At 48.1% G+C, this 24,759-nt stretch overlaps 1 protein-coding gene across 9 annotated transcripts in view; it reads right to left on the bottom strand.

Moving 5' to 3' along the window:
* The window catches only part of CTDP1 (CTD phosphatase subunit 1), a 287,209-nt gene that overhangs the window by 201,164 nt on the left and 61,286 nt on the right, over positions 1–24,759 (bottom strand). For all 9 annotated transcript variants that reach the window (XR_004538415.1, XR_004538416.1, XM_033934443.1 and 6 more), the window contains exon 6: positions 2,738–2,828. Coding sequence is in view for 7 of the 9 variants with exons in the window: in XM_033934443.1 (XP_033790334.1) it covers positions 2,738–2,828 (91 nt within the window). In the remaining 2 variants the exon portion in view is untranslated. The remainder of the gene's footprint in view (positions 1–2,737; positions 2,829–24,759) is intronic.

The raw sequence follows: 24,759 nt of genomic DNA, 5'->3' as shown, positions 1-24,759 counted from the left end.
AAAAAATTAAAAAACATTGATCTTGGAGCTGTGTAAACCTAAGAGAAGGGACAGAAACCTGAAAAAATGGCTTTAAAGACATCTCCCCCTCGATTTTCCTCATAAGCTGTAACAGCCTGTGCTGGAAATGTGCTGCAACCTGCATCAGCTCCAAGGTAACTGGATCGAGGAGAAGAAATCACTTCCTCAACGCTCCTCCAACACTGAATCTTTAGGCTTCTAGTCAGACCGGTGTCTGACCAAGCCTCGAACCCCCCCCGCAGACCTGAAAGGGAGGAGGCGAAACATAGTCAGCACCCTGCAGAGCACCACCGAGCACCACACAGATGCCTGATGGCCTGCACTCAAGCCCCTGCAACGCAGTAGGCAAGCAATGCTACAAGTGGAATGGACCCTGAGCTCCAGAAAAATATCTGCAGGCTAGACAACAGATACCACAGAGGAACTGGTATGTCAGCTGCATATCTCAGTCTGCTTCTCCTCCACACAGGCAGATCTGAGCCTCAACAAGAGAAGCTCTGAGCACGGAAAGCCTTCAAAATTTTGCAAAAAATAAAAAATACAGAGAATATCAGAAACACTCCTTCTGGTTTGCATGCAAAAGAAAAAAACGAAAGGGGCAGCAGAGCCCTCTAGTGAAGGAAGAGGGATTCAAAGCTGGAGTGGATTCCTTCTGCATGGCTCGCAAGCATGGAGATATTACCTGTCCGTCCAGAATGACACGTCTATTGCACTAGAAAAACTATTATCAGAGCACTTAAACATATTTCAGTAATTTGTGTATTTTTGCATCATTTCTTACAAGTTCCAGGTAGGTTTTAAATTCTTTATTCATTTTTGCACATTACAACAAGTGTAGCAGATAAACTCATATGAACTTATAAATACACACTTGATATTGAAACGATATTTTGGTAAATTTCAGAAGATATGGGGACCATTAACAGATTTTTGTAATGAATGATAAACTTTTCCCAAGATAAGATATTTGATTAGAGGGGAAATATTGGGGGGGGGGGGTTATTTTTAGTACTTCATAATATATGATTATGTCAATAGTTTCATTGTAATGGTACTTGAATGTAATATTGTGATGGGAGGGGAGGATTTTCTATCTAATAAGAATATTAGGTTTATTACATAATATTCAAAATATTACAGAATATTAATTTGTAATAAAATGTTATACTTAAAGTGTTATATGAGAATTAAACAAGTTCCAGGTAGGTAAATACAATACTAAATCTAAAGCTAGCTGTTGGTTTTCCACATGAAATTGTACGATTTTTTCATTAGTGCTTTTTTAAAATTATGACATCTTCAAAACTGACACACCCTAATCCCCCAGCCTCTGCCTCCAATCAGTACCCACCAGTCGCTATATATCTTGCTCCCCAATCAGACTCTATTCTTCTCGCCAATCAGTTTCCAGAAGTCAGTAAGTTTCCTTTTCTCTCTTCCTACCATTAGTACCTCTCTCTCTCTTCTCACTTTCTGCATTATTATTCCCAGGCTGTCACCCCCCCACTGCTGGCCCCTTACCTGCAATTGCTTCTACTTTCTGATCCCATCTTCTCTGCTACTATTGCTTCCAATATACACAGTGACCTGCAAGCCCAGCCGATAGCACCTACTATGCCTACTATCATCACTGCAGTCACTGCTGATCCCACCTATATTAAAACTTCTATTTTGCTTCAATGGATTACCGACAGCTGCTCACCCCTCCACACCTTGAAGTCAAAGGACAGCTGGAGGGATGACCACTCCCTCTAGTGAAGGAAGAGGGATTCAAAGCTGGAATGGATTCCTTCTGAATGGTCCACGAGCATGGAGATATTACCTGTCCATCCAGAATGGCACATCAGATGCATTTGTCATAGGCCTCAAGTGTCTGAGCCAATCAGGGCTTTAGCCCCTTCCAATGCATTCCAAGATGATCTGAGAAAAGGCCTGATTGGCTCAGGCACCTTAGGATCATCCCAGGGGGAGGGGCCTTAAGCATCTGAGCCAATCAGGGCCTTAGGCCCCTCCCAGTACATCCCAGAATGCATCAGGAAGGGGAAGGCCTGCCATTTTGAAGAGGTGGGCCTGCCGGCATGGAGGGAATGGGTATCCCTCTGGTTGTCCTTCGACTTCAAGGTACAGGGGGTAGGGGGGCTACTGGGAGAGCTGCGGTAGCGGTGGCCTGCCAGAAAGAGTGGATATCCCTCCGGACATCCTATGACTTCAAGGTAATGGGGGGGGTGGTAAAGTGTTGTTGGGGGACCCAGAAGCCTGCCAGCTGGAGGGAGTAGGCATCCCTCTGGCCATCCTTCAATTTAAAGGGATGGAGGTTCGGGGGAGGGATTATTGGCGGGGGGACCCTGGCGGCAGGAGTAGCCCCAGTCAGCTGAGTTGTCAGGGAGAGCAGCATCCAAGAGCATGTTTTTTGGGGGGAAGGGGGCGTTCCATTTTTGTCAAGAGGGAGGAGCTGTACTTAGCGATTACTCTTCTGAGCAAACGCTAGGCACAGTTCCTCCCATCCTTTACTGGTGATTCTCCGCACAAATAGCGTGCATATAATTTGCATACTGTTATGCTGAGAATCACCTGTAAAAGTAAAATTGCTCCCACTACCTCGACTCGTCAGATTTTATCGGTGAATTTTGAGAATCTGGCCCTCACTGTTCTATAATCGCTCTAGCACACACATTTATCTGTTTACTTTTACAATATCATAGTAAATTACGCATACCTGAGGTTCCCTGTTTTAGAAAATGGGTCAATACATTCATCTCGTGACAATATTCGATGTGAAAAAAGCTTCTTCTCAGGGTCCAAAAATCCTTAAAAAAGAAATTTCAGTAACCATTTTATTTAAATATATATGCCTTTTTTTCCAAATTCTTTATTCATTTTTCCATCTTACATCAAGAACACAATATTACATCATTTAAACCTTGTAAACATCACTTGTATTTCTTCTAACATCATCTTAAAAACATAAATTTATACCCTCCCCACCCACCCTTCCCACAAATATTTTAATCAAAAATATCATATAAATATTATATTATTATCTATTGATCAAACCTTTAATAGAACTTTATACCCTCCCCCCTCCTCCCTATGTATAAGTGTACTTTCAGTGGATAATGGTGTCTAATCATTGCAATTATTTGTCAATGGCCCCCAAATCTTTTTAAAATTATTATAGTTCCCTTTTTGTATGGCAATTGTTTTTTCCATTTTATAAATATGACATAGTGAATTCCACCAAAATGTATAGTTAAGCCTACTGTAATTTTTCCAATTACTGGTGATATGTTGTATGGCGACTCCTATCATAATCAATACAAGTTTATTATTACTTGATGAAATTTGACTTTTTGCTCTCATTGACATCCCGAACAGAATTGTATCATATGATAATGCTACATGGTTTTCTAGTAAACAATTAATTTGGGACCAGATTGATTTCCAAAAGACCATGATACAGGGACAATAGAATATTAAATGGTCCAGAGTCCCTGCTTCCAGATTACAATGCCAGCATCTATTAGACTTAGAGCTATCTAACTTTTGTAATCGAACAGGGGTTCAAAACAAAACAAAACAAAAAAAAAAAGTTTGTTTCATAGATGCAGACATTGTACATCTCCTTCTCCAAGACCAAATTCGTGGCCATTGAGACGCAGAAATTTAATGCTTAATCTCAATGCTCCAAATGTCTCTAAGACCATTCTTTGTTTTTTTTATTTATATATCCAGATATCAATTTATACCACTGTGCGGCTTGGTGTCCCAAGAAATCCGCCTGAAAGCATAAGAATTCCAGACTATACTGATTATTAAGATTTTTCCATTCAGGGAACCCCTTCTGAATAGCCTGCTTCAGTTGCAACCATTTAAAGCTTTGTGATTTATTAAGACCAAATTTATGTTGCAACTGTGAAAAATCAAGCAGTTTATCATTTGAAATAACTTTATACCTTTTGGTGGAATTCAGTATGTCATATTTACAAAATGGAGAGGGTGCTTGCCATACAGCAAGGAAATTATCATAATTTTAAAAATATTTGGGGGCCATTGATTACTTATATCTTAAACACCTTGGTATTATATAAGATATAGGTGGGGTGGGATTGGGAAAGATAATAATTGCTAATTGTTTTATTATTAATAAATGGGTGGGTGGGAAGGGATTCTTTTATATTTTAATGATTATAAGTAAGATTGTCAAGTGATTTGTTAAAACTTTTTCTGATTATTATACACTTGTTGTAAGATATGAAAATGAATAAAGATTTTTTAAAAAAAGAAATAACATCATCTAAAATTCGTATACCAGCAATAATCCAATGCTTCCATATGACTTTAAATCCCCAATTTGAATCTTGGAGTTTACCCATAAAGATTTATTTGTTGATTTGTGTATTGGACTAGGTGTTAAATTACTGACATAACGTAATGTTTTCCATGTATCCATTAATATTCTGTTCTCTTTATATTTCCTAGGCATCTTGATACTCAGAACATGAGATAAATGTAAAGGAAACATGAGTCGCCATTCCAAATACAACCAATCTGGGATATTTTCCATGAGCTCTGGGAGGACCCAATACATACCCTGGCGTAAAATATAGGCCTGATGATACTTATAAAAGTTTGGAAAATTTACCCCACCCTCCATAATTGGTTTTTGTAAAGATACTAAGGCAATTCTAGGCATTTTACCCAGCCAAACAAATTTTGTAAGAATACCATTTAACTTTTTATAAAAGGACCTTAAATATATATGCTGTAAAGCAGTGTATCACAAACTGTGTGCCTCCTGAGATTTCAGGTGTGCCGCGGCACACTGGAGAGGAGAGGTGCCAGTGCCGGCTGACTGACTAAAGGACATGCCTCTCACAAAGAGAGGAACATCATGTAAGCAATCAGCCGGCACCAGCGCCTCTCCACTTCTCCAGCCCTTATCCTTACAGGTCCCATCCCCCTCACTGTCAGCGCAGGGCCCGTTTGAAGGGCCTTTGTGCTTCTGCTGACGTTGACTTCCAGATCTGGGGGCTGATAAAGGAACACGTCTACCAGACAATGATATCGGACCTTAAACAGCACCTCATCTCTGTTTGGGCTGAGCTGAAGCAGAGTATCATTGGCAAGATCATTGTCTGCCAAGGATGAGGGAATGCCTTCGTACAAAGGAGCGAATTTCGAAAATCTGCTTAATTGAAACATTACTTTTTGGCTTTACATAATTTTTTTTATATGTTTTTATTCAGTTCACAATTCATTTTCAAAAGGTAGTGCTGTGGTGCAGTGAGAAAATTTACAGCATTTTATATCAACTTCATTCAGGACATGACACACTAAATTTCATAAGAATCGGCAGAGTTCTGTAGAAGATACAATAAAAAACATTTTGGTGTGGGTTTTTTTGGTTCACAGTGTATATTATTTTTATTTGAAACATCTCTTCAGCATTCTTGTTACTGCTGAAGATTTATACATCATAGCTTAACAAAAGATTAAGTTCTTACATTTGCTAATCATCTTTCTTGTAAATCCACACTCTATTCCTTGACTAGTGGGTTATTCTCCTATGGTCAGCAGACAGCCTACAGGGAACTCATTATACAGAGTCTTAAGCCTCTCCCCTCCTACCTCAGGACTGCCCTCCAGGAATCCAGTTTGTGACAAAGCTGCCAGAAACACCTATAGAGGACAAAGGCAAGAAAGAAGGGTACGGGGATACTCCCCAACCAATAAGTCTAATCTACTCATATCTTGAAACCAGAACAATTGAAACAAATAATTGAACAATAAAAATAACAGTGCTATAAGGAGACACAGCCTGCACTGACTGAACGGGACAGTGGGACAAGGGACTCCCTAGACAAAGTACTAAACACATACGGATGGAACTCTTAGAAAGGATGGTCAATAAATTAGAAATCCAGCTTACCAGTACTTGTAGACAATTGGCGAATCAGCAGTTTCCAGGGTGTGTTCCAGGAAAAGAGTATGGATTTACAAGAAAGAAGATTAGCAAAGCTAAGAACCTAAGCTTTCGTTCTTGTACAATATCACTCTATTCCTGGACTAGTGGGATATAACAGAACAGTTCTATATAGTCAGGGTGGGACTGATAAGCCTGTTGCCAAAATGGAGGAACCAAAAGCAGAATCCTGCTTGGCCACCACTTCGATCTGGTAAAACTTGGTGAAAGTATTCAAGGAGGACCAGGTAGCAGCCCTGTAAATCTCCTTCAATGAGATCGCGAAGGACAGCCCGAGGAAGAAATGCCTCTGGTAGAATGAGCCTGCACCAAAAGGGGAGGATTCTCACTGACTACTATGTAAGCTGAGGAAATATCCATATGAATCCACCTGGAAATGGCAACCTTGGAAGCCAGCCTGCCCTTGCGGGCAAGACCCGCCAGTACAAAACATGGTCAGAGACACGAAACTCGTTTGTGACCTCCAAGTACCACAACAGGATCCTAGGGACATCCAAGGACCACAACACTCGGTCCTGCTCCATCGAACAGGAGGAAGTAAAAGAAGGAAGCCGGACCACCTGATTTAACGTGAAAGGCCGAGACTACTTTGGGAAGAAAGGAAGGAACAGGCGCAGAATTACGCCGGAAAGCACAGTTACTTACCGTAACAGGTGTTATCCAGGGACAGCAGGCAGATATTCTCTACATGTGGGTGATGTCATCTATGGAGCCCCCTAGCGGACGTTTTCGCAAGCAGACTTGCTTGAAGACCTTCAAGCTTGCGAGTGTATCACGCATGTGCGAGTGCATCTCCCACCCGACTCAGGGCGTGCGTCTCCTCAGCGTGGCCTCAGTTCAGATAGCTAGCAAAGAAGCCAACCCGGGGAGGTGCGTGGGTTGCGAGAATATCTGCCTGCTGTCCCTGGATAACACGTTACGGTAAGTAACTGTGCTTTATCCCAAGACAAGCAGGCAGCATATTCTCTACATGTGGGTGCCCTCCAAGCTAACCAGAAAGGGACGGTGGGAGAGTTGGCAATTTAGGAGAACAGATATTGCAAAACTGACTGGCCAAAATGGCCGTCATGCCTGGAGAAAGCAACCAGACAGTAGTGAAAGGTGAAAGTATGAACCGAGGACCAAGTGGCAGTCTTGCAGATTTCCTCAATAGGAGTCGATCGGAGGAAAGCAACAGACGCCGCCATCACCCTGACCATATGCCCAGTGACCCGACATGGCAGGGAGAGACCAGCCTGAGCATAACAGAAAGAAATACAAGCGGCCAACCAGTTAGAAATGGTCTGCTTAGAAATAGAACGCCCCAACCGATTGGGATCGAAAGAGACGAAAAGCTGGGGAGTAGTCCGATGAGACGCAGTGCGCTGCAAGTAAAAGGCCAGCACACACTTACAGTCAAGAGTATGAAGAGCCGCTTCTCCAGGGTGAGAATGGGGCTTCAGGAAAAATACCGGAAAGACTACAGGCTGGTTAATATGAAAGTCCGAAACAACCTTAGGCAAGAACTTAGGATGGGTACGAAGAATCACCTTATCATGATGAAAAACAGTGAAAGGAGGGTCCGCCACCAAGGCCTGCAGCTCACTGACCCTACGAGCAGAAGTGAGTGCAATAAAAAACACAACCTTCCACGTGAGATACTTCAAGTGAGCACACGCCAGTGGCTCAAAAGGAGGTTTCATCAAGTGAGCAAGGACCACATTGAGATCCCAAACCACGGAAGGAGGTTTAAGGGGAGGATGCACGTGGAAAAGACCCTTCATGAACGGGAGACCACAGGATGAACAGAGAGCGGTTTCCCGTCGATCGGCTGATGAAAAGCAGCAATGGCGCTGAGGTGGACTCGAATGGACATGGATTTGAGACCAGCACCAAATAAGTGCAACAGGTAATCCAGCACAGAAGACAAGGGGGCAGATTGCAGCACCTGGCACTGCAGAGCACACCAAGAAGAAAAGCGAGTCCACTTCTGATGATAACATTGTCGAGTGAACTCCTTCCGAGACGCTTCCAGTACCGACTGAGAAAACTGGAAAGAGGCCATCAAGTCACTAGGAACCAGGCTGTCAAGTGTAGAGAATGCAGGTTGGGATGGAGCAGAAAACCCCGACTCTGCGTAAGCAGAGAAGGAAAAACAGGATGAAGAAGAGGGTCCATGGCACTGAGCTGCAGCAGGAGGAAGAATCACGGCTGCCTGGGCCACCGAGGAGCTATCAGAATCATGGTGGCATGAGTGGACTTGAGCATGACGAGAGTTTTTAGAATCAGAGGGAAGGGAGGAAACGCATACAGAAACAGGTTCGTCCAATCCAGAAGGAAAGCATCCGCCTCGAGCTGGAGAGGGGTGTAAACCCTGGAGCAGAAACGAGGCAACTTGTGATTGAGGGGGGACACAAACAGATCGATATCCAGAGTCCCCCACCGGGCAAACACCTGACGCAGAGTCAAAGAGTGAAGAGACCATTCGTGAGGCAGCAGAAGGCGGCTCAACTTTTCAGTCAGGCTGTTCCGCTGGCCCTGAATGTAGACCGCACGGAGAAAGATGTTGCGGCGGATCGCCCAATCCCAGAGCTGCATCGCCTCCTGGCACAGGAAGAGGGACCCCGTTCCCCCTTGTTTCGTTGATATAATACATGGCTACCTGGTTGTCTGTGCGAACTAGCACCACACGGTCGCAAAGCAGATGACGAAAGGCCTTCAAAGCGTTGAACACCGCCCGGAGCTCCAGGAAATTGATGTGACAGAGACGGTCCACACTGGACCAGAGGCCCTGGGTACGTAGACCGTCCAGATGAGCCCCCCAAGTATATGCCGACGAGTCCGTCGTGAGAACCTTCTCCGGGGAGGAGCGTGAAACAGAAACCCTGCAACAAAGGAGTCACGACAATGCATTGAGACACCGGATCCCGGTTCTAGTTCCACTGGGACGCCAGGGTCCACTTAGGTATGCGGAGGTGAAGTCTGGCAAAAAGAGTAAAGTGAACCGTGGAAGCCATATGGCCCAACAGGACCATCATGAGACGGGCCGGAACCGAGGACAGGAGAGACACCTTCTGACACAGATGGATAAAGGTCTCCTGATGAGGCCAAGGCAAGAAAGAGCAAAAACAAAAAGTGTCCAGCTCCGCCCCAATAAACTTGAGGGACTGGGATGGACATAACATAGAAACATAGAAGATGATGGCAGATAAGGGCCATAGCCCATCAGGTCTGTCCACTTTACTGACCCACCCCCAAGTCTACTATCCTAGGGATCCCACTCCTGGTGACAGGTTCCCTTGGCTTAACCCTCTAAGGGATCCCACATGGGCATCCCATTTGCTCTTAAATTCTTGCACGCTGTTTGCCTCGATCACCTGCACTGGGAGCTCATTCCAAGAATCAACCACTCTCTCGGTGAAGAAATATTTCCTGGTGTCTCCATGAAATTTCCTGCCCCTGAGTTTGAGCGGATGTCCTCTTGTGGCTGAGGGTCCTTTGAGAAAGAGAATCTCTTCTTCCATCTCGATACGGCCGGTAATATACTTAAATGTCTCGATCATGTCTCCTCTCTCCCTACGTTCTTCGAGTGAGTACAGCCGCAAATTTTTCAGCCTTTCCTCGTACGATAGGACCTTGAGCCCCGAGACCATCCTGGTGGCCATCCATTGCACCGACTCCACTCTCAGCACATCTTTTCGGTAGTGTGGCCTCCAGAATTGCACACAGTATTCCAAATAAGGCCTCACCATGGTTCTGTATAATGGCATTATGACTTCAGGCTTCCGGCTGACGAAACTCCGGCAACCTAACAACTGTCTTGCCTTAGAATAGATGAAGCCTTCTCCACATGATCAGCAGTTTTCATGTCTGCGCTGATGATCACTCCCAAGTCTCGTTCTGTTGAAGTTCTAGCTAAGGTCTCACCATTCAAGGTGTAAGTTCTGCACGGATTTCTGCTGCCGAGGTGCATGATCTTGCATTTCTTAGTCGGGACTTGGGAAAGTTCACCTCAAAGCCGAGACTTTGAAGGAGAGAAACAGTCCAATTTGTCGCTACCAGAACCTCCCGGCGAGATGATGCTTTGATCAACCAGTCATCGAGGTAGGGGAATACCTGAAACCCCTGCAGATGCAGGGCCGCAGCGACCACTACCAGGCACTTTGTGAAAACCCTCGGGAGGCTGCAAGGCCGAAGGGGAGCACACGATACTGGAGGTGGAGATTCCCCACCCGGAATCTCAGATACTGGCGAGAAGCTGGATGAATCGGGACGTGGTCATAGGCCTCCTTGAGGTCCAACGAGCACAGCCAGTCCCCCTCGTCCATTAGGGGATATAACGTAGGAAGGGTGAGCATTCTGAATTTTTCTTTGACCAGAAACCTGTTCAAAGCCGAGAGGTCCAAATCAGACACAGGTCTCCCGGTCTTCTTGGGGACCAGGAAATACCGGGAATAAAACCCCGGGTTCAACTACCCCGGAGGAACCTCCTCGACCGCCCGAAGGTGGAGTATGGCTTGAGCCTCCCGCAGAAGAAGGGGAAGTTACTCACTGGAAGAAGGAAACTCTCTTGGCGGAAGGTCCGGGGGTACGCAACTGAAGTGCAGGGAGTACTCATCCCAGACGATGGAAAGCACCCACAGATCCGTGGTAAACTTTTCCCATTAAGCATAGAAATGATGGAGATGGCCCGATAGGAAGGGGTGAGGGCTCCAGGAGGAAGGGAACCGGCAGGCTCAGACTGGAATTGTCAAAAGGACGGCCCAGGCTTCGCCGGAGTGGGCGGCTGGACCTTAGATGGACACTGCTGCTGCTGCTGGGGTCACCTCGAGGGCGGGTGAGAGAACGCAGGCGTAGATTTCTACGGGTATCGCCGAGGAGGAATCTTGTATGGTCGAGCCAGAGGAGTCTTCAGCTTGAGCCTAACTAGGGAAGCGAACGACCGCTCATGCTCCAAAAGGCGTGGCCTCGATGGAGTCATCAAACAGCTAATTCCCCACATACGGGAGATTCGCCAGACGATCCTGGAGGTTAGGGTCCATGTTCACTATCCGGAGCCAAGCCAGGCGACGCATGGCGACCGCAAAGGCCATGACCCTCGAGGACAACTGAAAGGTGTCGTAAGTCGCCTGAAACATATAGAGACGGAGTTGGGATAGTGTCTCCTGGAGGAGACAGAACTCCTGCCGATGAGGAGCAGACAAGTCCGACTGGAAAGAGTGGAGGGCGTCCACACAGTATCGAAGATAAGACATGAAGGTAAAATTATAATTGAGAATTCGGTTTGCCATCATTGAGTTCTGATAGAGATGGCATCCAAACTTGTCCATTGTACGCCCTTCCCTGCCTGGAGGGACAGTGGCGTAGACCTTGGAGGGATTAGACTTCTTTAACAAAGATTCCACTACCAGGGACTGATGGGAAAGCTGCGCATTTTCAAATCCCTTGACCGGGACCATCTGGTAACGGGACTCCATTTTGGAGGGAATGGCAGTGACAGCATAAGGAGTATCCAGGTTCCGCAGGAATGTCTGCCGGAGCAGCTGATGCAGAGGCAAACGGAGTGCCTCATGGGGCGGATGAGGGAGCCCCATCTCCGCCAAATACTCTTGATTGTACTGGGATTCGGACTGGAGATCCAGCTTCGGAGCCTTGCCCATGTCTGAGACAAACCGGGTAAAGGAGGAGGTTCGAGAAGAAGACTCTTCCTCCAAAGGCGAAGTAGAGCGAGATCTCGGAGCAGCAGAGAAATAGAAGGAGACTTCCCTCGAATAATAGGCGGGAGCCTCCGAGTCTCGAGAATGGGACACTGAGGACGTTCTACTGAACTGTCCCAGGGGCGTCAAGGAACGGCCTCGCTGAAGACGACTTGGGGAGGACCCCAGCGTCCGAGGTATCACCATCCGAAGCATCGGAGAAGCTGATAGAAAAGATAATTCGCCCACAGGCGTTGTCAACCTGGACTCAGAAACCCCTCGCCCCGAAGAAAGAGGTGGGGAAGGAGTCCGGCGTGTTTCACGGTCGGGGACCGGCCCCGATGAGGCGGGGACGACTTCTGCCACTTCGAAGGTACAAGGTGCAAAGAGGAGGAAGCTCCAGTCCGGGGTCCCGCCCGGGACACTCAGAGAGTAGCAGGCCGCGAATCAGAAGAAGAGGAATCACTCGAGGGCAAGCAGCGGGACTTGCGAGACATGCCTCGAGGAACCTCGGAGGAAAGCCCAGGCTGGTCAGCCTGGGACCGGGTCGGGGCCAGTGTCAGCTGACCCAGAACCGAGGAAAATCTGTGAAGTAAGGATAGCTTTAAGCATGTCCTCGAACATCAGCACCGAGACCAGCGAATCCAGGGGTTGAGGTGCAACAGTGCACTCCTTCGGGGGTGACCTCGAGGAAGAGTATTCCCTACGTGAGGAGGCACGCTTAGGACGATGTCTCGAAGAGGCGGATGAAGAAGCACTCGCATGAGATTCTGAGGGAGGTTTTTTTGCTGGCACAGCTGTGGAAGTAACAGGAGACTTACACGAGGCCGGGGTGGCAAGAGGAGCCGAAGTCAGGGCCTTCGAGGTCGAAGGGGACTTCACTGAGGTTGAGGCCTTCGGAACTGAGGCCCCCACTGGTGGGGCCGAGACTGAGGCTGTCCCCGCTGTCTCCATGGGGCCAAAAAGTTGTAGGATCTTGGCCACCTGCCGACGAAGAGCCCAAGGCTGGAGAGTAGCACAATGTGGGCAAGACTCGGCGCGATGATCAGCCCCAAGGCACTCCACACACCAACGATGCAGGTCGGTGATGGAGATCACTCGGGCGCACTTAGTGCAGTTCTTAAACCCGGAAAGAGGCCGGGACATAGGAAAAAAATACAGCAGCAGCCCTGCGAGGCCAGGTGGCCTAACAAAAAAACGGTAGCCCGGTCGAAAAAAAAAAAGTACGAGGAAAATTTTTTTTTTTTTTTTAAACAAGGCGTGCCGCACAGCGACTCACCCGAAAATAATTAAGCAAGCCGCGGTGCAAGAAGCACTACGAATTCGCGCAGAGCAAGGGAGCAGGGCTTTTGGCTCCGCGGAAAACTTAAAACTGAGGCCATGATGAGGAGGCGCACGCCCTGAGTCGGGCGGGAGGGGCACTCGCGCATACACGGTACACTCGCAAGCTTGAAGATCTTCAAGCAAGTCTGCTTGCGAAAACGTCCGCTAGGGGGCTCCGTAGATGACGTCACCCACATGTACAGAATATGTTGCCTGTTTGTCCTGGGATAAAGGAGAAATTAGGTTCTTACCTGCTAATTTTCTTTCTATTAGCTTGTAGACCGGTATAGTTCCTTACGGATGGGTATTATACCTCACTGTTACCAGCAAGTTGAGACTGAGATCAAACTTGTATATCAGTATTAGATCCCCTCTACTAATCCAGTCTGCCAAATAGCCAAGCAGACCCTAGGAAAATTCTGAAAACAGTATAACAAACTCCGAACAGGAGTGGAGAAAAAACAACAAATACTTATAAACCACTGTTGGAACATGTGTATAACATAAACCTGGTATATAAAACATCCTCACAGCTCACCAGCTAAGCCAGTTGAGCCATAGCTGCTGTTCTTACTTCTCCCCAGCTCTAGAAAAATACTAGAACCCGCAGAAAAATTCAAAATCTGCACACAAACAAAAACCTGCAATCACCGCACAAAGACAGATAGGGTGGGGAACAATATCGGTCTACAAGCTAACAGAAAGAAAATTAGCAGGTAAGAACCTAATTTCTCCTTCTGTATCGCTTGATAGACCGGTATAGTTCCTTACAGATGGGACGTACCAAAGCAGTACCCATCAAGGGTGGAATTCCCGAAGGGCCAACACCAGTACCTGTTCACCGATGCGCTTGAACATCCACACAGTAGTGTCTGCCAAAGGAATGCAGAGAAGACTAAACTACAGCCTTGCAAATATCCACTGGAGGCACTAGAGAAGACTCAGCCCAAGAAGCTGCCTAACCCCTAATAGAATGAGCCTTGAGAAATTCTGGAACAGGCTTCTTCTTCAGAAGATAAGCAGAAGCAATAGTCTCCTTGAAGCCTTAGAAGCGCCATCCCCATGATGAGGACCCACTAGAAGGACAAAGAGATGATCTGATTTCCTGATCTCCTGGGTCCTCTGCACATAAGAGTGAAGGACCCGACTGACATCCAACTTGTGCAGCTGTCTTTGCTCAGAAGAGCCCTCCTGACTACCCAACACTGGGAGGACTACAGATTGATTGACATGGAAAGGAGAAACTACTTTTGGCAGAAAAGAAGGAACAGGCCGCAAGACAACCCGCTCCCCAGAAAACTCCAAGAAGGGAGCCCTACAAGAGAAAGCCTGCAGCTCAGAAACACGTCTAGCTGAAGTAATGGCCACCAAGAAGACTACCTTAAGAGTAAGGTCCTTCAAACAGCAGATGCCCAATAGTTCAAAAGGAGGGCGCACTAGAACAGACAGAACCAGATTGAGATTCCAAGATGGAACAGAGGGCCGCACGGGAGGCCTGAGCAACTTGGCCTCCCGCAAGAAGCGAATCACATTAGGAATGGCAGTCAAATGCTGACTTTTCACTAACCCCCGACAAAGCCGCAAGCTGAACCCAGAGAGAAGACCAAGTCAGTCCCCTATCCAGGCCATCCTGCAAAAACTCTAAGATGTTAGGCAGGGAAGCGCGAAAAGAGACCACCCCATGCACATCACACCACTCCTCAAATAGATGCCAAACCCTCACATAAGCCCGGGAGGTGGAAAGTCTCCGAGATACCAAGAGAGTTGAGATCACTTTATCTGAATACCCTTTCTTACCTAGACCACTTTCAAGAGCCAAGCCGTAAGACAAAAGGGACCCAGATCGAACATGGGAATGGGACCCTGAGTTAGAAGGTCGTCCAAGAGAGGTAGAGGAAGAGGATCCGCCACCAGATGGCTCACCAGATCCGCATACCATAGTAATCGAGGCCAATCCGGAGCCACCAGAACCATGAGACCTGGATGGCGAATGATGTGAAGAACTCTGCCCACTAATGGCCACGGAGGGAGCACATACAACAGCCCCTCCGTTGGCCATGGTTGAACCAGAGCATCCAGGCTCTCGGCCTGACTGTCTCTGCGACGAATGAAGAAACGGGATACTTTGGCATTGATACTTGTGGCCATCAGGTCCATGAAGGACTGACCCCAAGACTGTACTATCAACTGAAAAGCCACCTGGCTTACACACCACTCTCCGGGATCTAGCACGTGACGACTTAGGAAGTCCGCTTGAACATTCTCCACTCCAGCTATGTGATATGCGTTTATTTCTTGAAGGTGCTACTCTGCCCAAACCATGAGCAGAGTCGCCTCCTGTGCCACCAAAGTGCTCCTGGTGCCTGGTGATTGACATAGGCCACCGCTGAGGCACTGTCCGACAAAATCCTGACTGACTGACTTGCCCATCAGAAAGGACTGGAAGGCTAGCAACGCCATATGGATGGCTCTGGTCTCCAAGACATTGATCGACCAAGAAGCCTCCTCAGTGGACCAGGTGCCCTGAGCTGAGTGATCGAGACACTGAGCTCCCCAACCGAGAAGACTGGAATCCGTGAGCAGCACCATCCACTGCAGCTGGTCCAAAATCGACCCTTGGACAAGATGGGTGGGCTGGAGTCACCAACAAAGACTGCCCCGAGCTAAGCCCGGAAGCGGAACAGGGTGATCTGGACTGTGCCTCTGAGGCGACCACCTCCGAAGAAGAGCATATTGAAGAGGACGCATGTGGGCCCACGACCACCTCATGATATCGAGGGAGGCCGCCATTGACCCCAAGACTTGGAGGAAATCCTGTGCCCGAGGACACCGGGATGCCATAAACAGGCGAATCTGAGATTGCAATTTGCTTACCCGGGCCTCCGGGAGGAAGACCTTCCCCAAGGCGGTGTCGAACAGGACCCCTAGATATTCCAGATGGAGACAACCGGCTCTTGCCAAGATTGACTACCCACTCCAGTGACTGCAGAAACTCTACCACCCGAGCCGTGACTCAAGTGCTCTCCTGGAATGACTTCGCTCGAATCAATCAGTCGTCCAGGTAGGGATGAACAAGAATGCCCTCTTTTTGCAACATCGCCACAACAACCACCATCACTTTGGTGAATGTCCGTGGAGCTGTAGCCAGACCAAAAGGAAAACCACAGAACTGATAATGCTGCCCCAAGATCGCAAAGCGCAGGAAACGATGATGGGAGGCCCGAATAGGAGTGTGCAAGTAGGCCTCGGTCAGATCTAGAGGTCAGAAACTCCCTCGGCTGAACCGCAAGAATCACAGACCAGTTTCCATGCGGAAGGAAGGCCCTGTTGACCCCCTTCAAATCCAGGATGGGATGAAAGGTCCCTTCTTTCTTTGGCACCACAAAGTAAATAGAGTACCAACATGTGCCCCACTCCGGTGGGGGAACCGGAACCACCGTGTGGAGATCTAACAATCTTTGAAGGGTCTGGCGAAAGGCCTGCTGCTTCCACGCAACCTGCGAGGGAGAAGCGATAAAATGGTCTGGCAAGGACCAGGCGAACTCCAGAGCATAGCCATCCCGGATCACTTCCAGAACCCACTGATCGGATGTGATATCTGCCCACTTTGGATAAAATTCTCTCAGCTGGGCGCCCACCGGAACCAAGACGGGCGCCAGCATGGAGTCATTGGGCAGGACAGGCAGCAGGGAACCTAGCGGGGGCGCTACCTGCACCCCGGCGGACCTCACGAAAGGACTGTATGCGCTAGAAAAATCTGCCTCTAGAGATCCCAGAAGATGGAACGGAGGCAGCTCCTCTACCAGAGCGGAAACAGTGGAAATCACGCCCACGCCCAGCACCACCACGAGCCAACGGCCAAGGCCCATCCTCAGGCAAACAAGGCACTTTGGAATCAGTGAGAGTCTGAACCAACCTGTCCAGGTCCTCACCAAACAAGAAAGATCCTTTAAAAAGGTAACTTTGTCAATTTAGCTTTGGATGCAGAATCCTACAAACCAAGCGCAAAGCCACAAGGTACAGCATGCTGCTACTCCAAAAGTCAAAGACTTGATAGAAGCTCGCAAGAGGTCATACATGGCATCCGAGAGACAAGAAGCACCCAACTCATTTTTGGCCACTTAGCAAGTTCTAATTCACCTCTTTACTGTCAAGAACATGCTGGGCCTAACGAAAACACGCCCGAGCCACTAGCCCGTCACACATAGCTGCCTGGACTGACAGAGCGTCACATCAAAACTCTATTTAAGAAAGGACTCCAACTTACGTTCCTCCGGCTCCTTCAAGGCCGCACCGCCATCAACAGGCAAGGTATGCCTCTTAGAAACGGCCGAGACCACCGCGTCTACCATGGGTGACTTCAAAGTATCCCTATCCCCCTCAAAAATGGGATTCAGGTGGGCCGTGGAGTGTGCAAAATAAAAAAGGGGCTTCTGGCATCTGCCACTGTGCGAGCATAATATCCAGAATATCCTGATGCATAGGAAAAGAGCGGAAAGCAGAGCGAATCCCCTTAAGCAAGGGGTCCACAGTACACGGGCGCTCCGACACAGGATCCTCAAAGTGCAAAACACAGAAGACCTGCATAATTAACTCATGAAGCTCTTCCCGCTGAAAAATACGCACCACAGACACATCTTCACCAGCTAGGGGATGCTCGAACCTCTCGCTGGCAGAATCCGACCCCCCCAAGAGGATCCTGGAATTCTCCCCAAGGGTCCAGGTCCTCATCAATCACATGTTGCTCCTCTGGGAAAAAAATCTTCATCCCAAGAGACCCTCGGGCGTTTGGATGAGAGAGGAGTAGAGGGGGGGGGGGGCAAAACTGCCGCAATATGGGGGCCGCACCAGGGAAGACATCAAGGGAACCCCTCCCCCCCTCCTGAGACCCCCGGAGTGGACACGGAACCTTCTGCCACCAGCACATAAGCTTTACAGAGTGCCATTAAAAAGTATGGGGGAAACCCCCTTGCGGCCTCAAGGGACTCCCTGCCAGAGCAGGGGACCCTGCTATACCTTGCCCCTGCATTTCCAGAACAGGGGGAAGGTCACCTGAGATCACTGAGATGAAGGAGTAGGTTCACGCTGAAATTGGACCCGAAACCGCCAAAATCAGAGCTCCTGTGGCCTGCCGCGTCTGAAAAGCCTGGGACTTTCCTGACGTTGAGGCCGAAGAACCGACCGACACAAAAAGGGAATCCTCAGCCGTTCTGGAAGCAAGGGAATCCTTTCCTCCCTGACCGTTGCCAGCTGGGGAACCCTCCATGTGGGCATCGGGGGAAGCCTGGCTTCCACGTGATCCAAATTCGACTCACGAGATACATGCGGCGGGGTGCCCTGGCCATCAGCATCCGCTGCCGACGAGCCTTCCCCAACACTCCAGCCTGCACAACGCTTGCACAGGCTGGCCGCGAGTACCTCGTGTCTGGAGCACTTTTTCCCTTTAAAAGTGCTCATCGTGTTGAAAGCACCCTAGCTTCAAAGAAAGTGCCGGTTAGATGAGAAAACCCAGAAAAAAGGCAGTTATAAAGGGAAATGAACCCTTTAGACCGGCACACCTCAGGATTTTATTTTATTTTTTAAACTTACAGAACAGACTCCACAGCTCTCAAAGCTGGAGGGCTGACCAACCAGGGGGCCAGGCTGCCAGCTGAGACCCTTCTACAAAAATATGGGGAGGTAGAGGAAGATGGGGGGAGGGACCCAGCACAAGACCCGCCGGGTTTAACACCCCCGAGGTCGGATGGATCTTCAAACAGGACCCGCCCAAGCTCTATCCGGCACAAAAGGGGAACCAGGAGTCCAAAAACAAAGTTCCAACAGGGCTAAGAGAGGAGCTGAAATTAGCCTACCACCTGCTACCGGAGACTGGGAAAGACTGGATTAGTAGAGGTGATGCTATACTGATATACAAGTTTGATCTCAGTCTCCACCCATCCGTAAGGAACTATACTGGTCTAGCAAGCGAAACAGAAGCAGTTACTTACCTAATAGGTGTTATTCGGAGACAGCAGGCAGATATTCTCATACATGGGTGATGCCATCCATGGAGCCCGGTACAGACAGTGAAAAGTGCACTGGCTTTCAGATTGTCCACACTGCACATGCGCAAGTGCCTTCTCGGAGTATCCAGAAAGCCCCTGATCAACTAGCACAGCTTCTCTTAACATGACTCGGGAAGAAACACCTTGTTCTGACCCATGTGGAAGATAATCCCTAAGTATTCCAAGTCCTGCGTTGGCTCGAGGTGACTCTTCCAGAAGTTGATCACCCAGCCCAGGCACTGAAGCAGCTGAATGACTTGGCGAACAGCCTGACACTACTTGGAATATGACACAGCCCTGATCAGCCAGTTGTCCAGAAACAGGTGCACTAGGACTCCTAAGGAGCGCAGATGAGCTGCCACCACCACCACCTTGGTGAAGGTCCTGGGCGCCATCACCAACCTAAAGGGCTGCGCCACAAACTGATAGTACCACTACAGAACATGGAATCTCAGGTACTTTATGTATTCTGGAAAGATGGGAATGTGGAGATATTCCTCCATCAGATCCAGGGAAGCCAAGAATTCTCCCGGCGCAACCAAGGCGATCACTAAATGCTTGGTCTCCATCCGGAAACGAGGTGCCACATTGACCACTTTGAGGACCAGGATCAGTATCTAGATGTCAGAGCCTCTCTTTGGCACAATGAAGTATATCAAGTATCTGCCGGAGCCCAAATTGTGCTCAAGGACGGGATCTATGGCCACAATGTCCAGCAGCCTGCTGATAATAGCTTCCACTCAGGCTGGATTTTCTGTCCTCTCTGCAGGGGAATCCAGAAAATAATCCACCAGGGGGAGATGAAACCTGTGCTTGTAACTGTGCTGAAGAACCTCCAGGACCCAACTGTCTGAGATGATGGCCTGCCATTCCACCTGAAAGGCAGAGAACTGCCCCCTAATCTGCAGAGGAGCAGTAAGAGGCCTGGCATCAAAATTGCTTCCTAAAGTTGCCACTGGACCGCTCCCCATTAATTGTTGGCGCCAGGAACTACTAAACCTCTAATTTGCAGACTGGGAAGATCGCTGCCCAGAGGAGCTGCCAAAGTATTGACAGGAACATCTGAATAGAAACATAGAAACATAGAAAGATGACGGCAGAAAAGGGCTATAGCACATCAAGTCTGCCCACTCTACTGACCCACCCCATTAAGTCTGAGTTCTAATGACCTAGTTCCTTAACTCGACCCTCGTAAGGATCCTACTAGGGCATCCCATTTATTCTTAAAGTCAATAACGCTGGTGGCCTTGATCACCTGCTCTGGAAGCTTGTTCCAGTGATCTACAACCCTTTCTGTGAAGAAATACTTCCTTATGTCACTATCGAATTTCCCTCCTCTGAGTTTGAACGGATGCCCCCTTGTGACCGAGGGTCCCTTGAGAAAGAAGATGTCTTCTTCCATCTCGACACGTCCCGTGATGTATTTAAATGTCTCAATCATGTCCCCCTTCTCCCTGCGCTCCTCTAGAGTGTAGAGCTGCAATTTGTTTAGTCTTTCTTTGTACGAGAGACCATTGAGCCACGATATCATCCTAGTGGCCATCCGCTGAACCGACTCAACTCTAAGCACGTCTTTACGGTAATGTGGCCTCCAGAATTGCACACAGTACTCCAGATGAGGTCTCACCATGGTTCTGTACAGTGGCATTATGACTTCAGATTTGCGGCTAACGAAGCTTCTATTGATACATCCCATAAGTTGCCTTGCTTTGGATGAGTCCTTCTCTACTTGTTTGGCGGCCTTCATGTCTGCACTGATGATTACTCCCAAGTCTCTTTCTTCTGAAGTCCTAGCTAGTGTTTCTCCATTTAAGGTGTAAGGTTTGCATGGATTTCTGCTACCGAGATGCATAACCTTACATTTCTTAGCGTTGAAGCCCAGCTGCCATGTCGAGGACCAGTTTTCCAACGTAAGCAGATCCTGCGTCATACTATCCTGCAGATTGCTTTCACTTACTATATTACATAGTTTGGCGTCATCAGCGAATAGAGTTACTTTACCCTGAAGCCCTTGGGTCAAGTCCCTTATGAATATGTTAAAAAGGAGTGGACCCAGGACCGAGCCCTGTGGCACTCCGCTGGTCACCTCCGATGTCTCAGAGAGGGTGCCGTTGACCACCACCCTCTGACGTCTTCCACTCAGCCAATCACTGACCCATGCAATTAGTGTCTCACCTAACCCCATCGATTTCATCTTGTTTAATAGTCTACGGTGTGGGACGCTGTCGAAAGCCTTACTGAAATCCAAGTACACTATGTCCAGAGACTCTCCCGAGTCCAGCTTTCCTGTTACCCAATCAAAGAAGCTGATAAGATTGGATTGGCATGACCTACCCCTAGTGAATCCATGTTGACTAGGATCCCTTAGATTCCCCTCATCCAAAATCGTGTCTAATTTACATTTAATTAGTGTTTCCATGAGTTTACACACTATTGATGTGAGACTCACTGGTCTGTAATTTGCAGCCTCCGCTCTGCAACCCTTTTTGTGCAGAGGAACGACGTTAGCTGTTTTCCAGTCCAGGGGGACTCTCCCCATACTTAGGGAGAGATTGAAGAGCATGGTTAACGGTTCCGCCAGGACATCGCACAGCTCCCTGAGCACTCGTGGGTGCAATTTGTCTGGTCCCATGGCTTTGCTCACCTTGAGTCTTGACAGTTCGCTGTAAACATCAGCTGGTGAGAACCCAAAATTCTGAAATGGGTCTTCCTTGCTTGGCTTTGCTTCCAGCTGTGGCCCGTGTCCAGGTGCCTTGCAGGTAAAGACTGAGCAGAAGTAATCGTTCAGTAGTTTGGCTTTTTCGGAATCTGTTTCCACATAAATCCCATCTGCTGTTCTAAGGCGTACTATCCCGTTTGTGTTCTTCTGCCTGTCACTAAAATACCTGAAGAAGGATTTGTCTCCTTTCTTAATGTTCTTTGCTAGAGTTTCTTCCACTCGAAGTTTGGCCTCCCTGACTGCTGTTTTGACCGCTGCAGACCTTGTCTTGTATTCAATGTTAGCTTCTTTCTCCCCGGTACGTTTGTATGAAAGAAATGCTCTTTTCTTGTCCTTGACTAGGTGTGAGACCTCATCAGTGAACCAACGGGGTTTCTTCTTTATTTGTTGTTTATTTACCGATTTTATGTAGCGGATAGTTGCTTCGTGTAGTGTCCTTTTCAGTGTTGACCACATAGCTTCCACATCATCCGTTGTTTCTTGAGCCTGTAGCGTCTGATGGACGAAATCACCCATGCTTGCGAAGTCAGTGCCCCGGAAATTGAGTACCTTCGTTTTTGTTTGTGATCTAGGGAAGCCCTTTCTAAGGTTGAACCATACCATGTTATGGTCACTGGTTGCCAGCATTTCTCCCACCAAGACTTCCGTGACGCTTTCCCCGTTCGTAAGTACCAGGTCCAGGATGGCCTGGGCCCTAGTGGGCTCTAGTACCATTTGTTTGAGCTGTACTCCCTTCATGGATGTTAATATCCTCCTGCTACTACAAGTTGTTGCTGAGAATGTGTTCCAGTCTACATCAGGCATGTTGAAGTCCCCTAACAGGACAACGTCCCCCCGTAAGGTGATATTCTCAATGTCTTCAATTAATTCTGTGTCCTTGTCCTCCGATTATCTTGGAGGTCTGTATACCACACCGAGGTATAGGCATTTCTCTCCGCCTCTGGCCAGGTTTACCCAGATGGATTCCCCAGTGTACTTGACATCTGTGATCCTAGTTGTCTTGATGTTCTCTTTGATGTAAAGTGCTACCCCACCTCCCAACTTACCCTCTCTATCTTGGCGAAGCAGGTTGTATCCTGGTATAATTATATCCCACCCATGAGAGTCTGTGAACCATGTTTCGGATATTGCTACCACGTCTAGGTCTGCATTTACTATTTCTGTTTCTCGTTCTAGAAATTTATTCCCTAGGCTGTGTGCATTTACATACATAGCTCTCCACTCTTTTTGTCTACTAAACTCCTTTAGAGAGTTACCCATCTGAATTAGAGTGTCTCCTAGCAAATCTTTTGCAGCAAGGGTACTTACCTCTGACTTAGAAGTGGAGTTTTGGTTCACCTCATCAGGATTGTTACTTACTGCTCCGGTATATAAATGGGTACCCTCCCCCAACTTACCTAGTTTAAAGCCCTTCGAAGCAGGCGGGCTACTCGGTGTCCAAAGACGTTCTTACCTCTGTTGGTCAGGTGGAGTCCGTCTGATCCCTGGAGTCCCTGTAGTGCCTCCCCGTGATTCAGGAATCCGAAGTTCATTTCCCAGCACCATCGTTGTAGCCACTCATTTGTCTTCAGAATACGTTTGTCCCTGTCTCTTCCCTTGCCCCTAACAGGAAGAATTGAAGAGAATACTACCTGTGCTCCTGTCTGCTTCAGCCTCTCCCCCAGAGCTCCGAAGTCTCTAGCTATGCCCTCCAGAGTGTTCTTGGCAGTGTCATTCGTTCCGAAGTGGATGAGCAGCATTGGGAAGTGGTCCTCGGGCCTGAGAAGCCTATCAAGACAGGCTGTCACATCTCGTATTCTGGCTCCAGGCAGACAGCAGACTATATGGCAAATAAAGAACGGGAGAAAAAACGTTGGTTGAATGGTTGAAAGTTAGGGCGCCTAGAGAGTTGGGGCCTGTTATCCAGCAAGGATTTAGGCTTGCAGTCCTGCACATGTGCCATGAGGACATCCAGACACTTACCAAACAGAAGTTGCCCCTTAAAAGGTAACCGGCTTAAGGTGGCCTTCAAGGACGAATCACTGGACCACTGTTGGATCCACAACATCCTCTGCACAGAAACTGAATAAGCCAACAGTTTGTCAAAGACTTTGAACGTGTCATATAGGGTATTTGCCATATAGTCCACTCCTGAGATCAGAAAGCACAGTTACTTACCGTAACAGGTGTTATCCAGGGACAGCAGGCAGATATTCTTAACTGATGGGTGACGGCACTGACGGAGCCCTGGTACGGACAATTTTAGAGTGATTGCACTCTAAGAGCTTAGAAAGTTCTAGCTGGGCCGCACCACGCAAGCGCAAGTGCCTTCCCGCCCGACGGAGGCGCGCGGTCCCCAGTTTCTTAGTTTCCGTGGAGCTAAGACGACGCCATCTTTTTCAACGGCTGTTGAAAATTTTTTCTCGCCTTCCCGCTTGCATATTTTTGCGTGAAATCCTTCACGTTTTTTTCTCCCGTTCCTTAGTTGCCATATAGTCCACTCCTGAGATCAGAAAGATGAGATCCCGGATCAAAGTAGTGATATGCCCTAGCCACAAATGAAGAGGCCGTCACTACCTTCAGCCCGGTAGCCACCGAATCAAGACACGCTTGAGGATAAAATCCACTCTGCAGTCCTGAACATCTTTCAGCAACCCCCCCCCCCCAATCACCGCCGAGAGACGTGCATTTAGTAACCTGTGACACCAAGGAATCAACTTTCGGAAAAACAAAACGCTGGTTAAAAGGCATCCACCATTGGATAGAGCTGAGCAATGGCTCTGGCACATTTCAACAGACCCTCAGGCACCTCCCAAACGTCTGTAAGCATCTTACCTATGTCCAAATGATTAGGAAAAGAGGCCATCTGCGGTCTCTCATTACTCATAAGAGAGCATTCAGCGGTGTTGGACAGAGGAACCTCCAGGTTCCACTCCTGGAAGAACTCAGAAATCAAAGCAACCAGATGAGCAGGTTTTAAAATATCTCTGCATTGTGGGATTCTTACCCAGATCC

Source organism: Geotrypetes seraphini, chromosome 2 (assembly GCF_902459505.1).
Source record: "Geotrypetes seraphini chromosome 2, aGeoSer1.1, whole genome shotgun sequence".
Lineage (NCBI taxonomy): Eukaryota > Metazoa > Chordata > Amphibia > Gymnophiona > Dermophiidae > Geotrypetes > Geotrypetes seraphini.
This window is presented reverse-complemented; position numbering and strand designations above follow the sequence as displayed.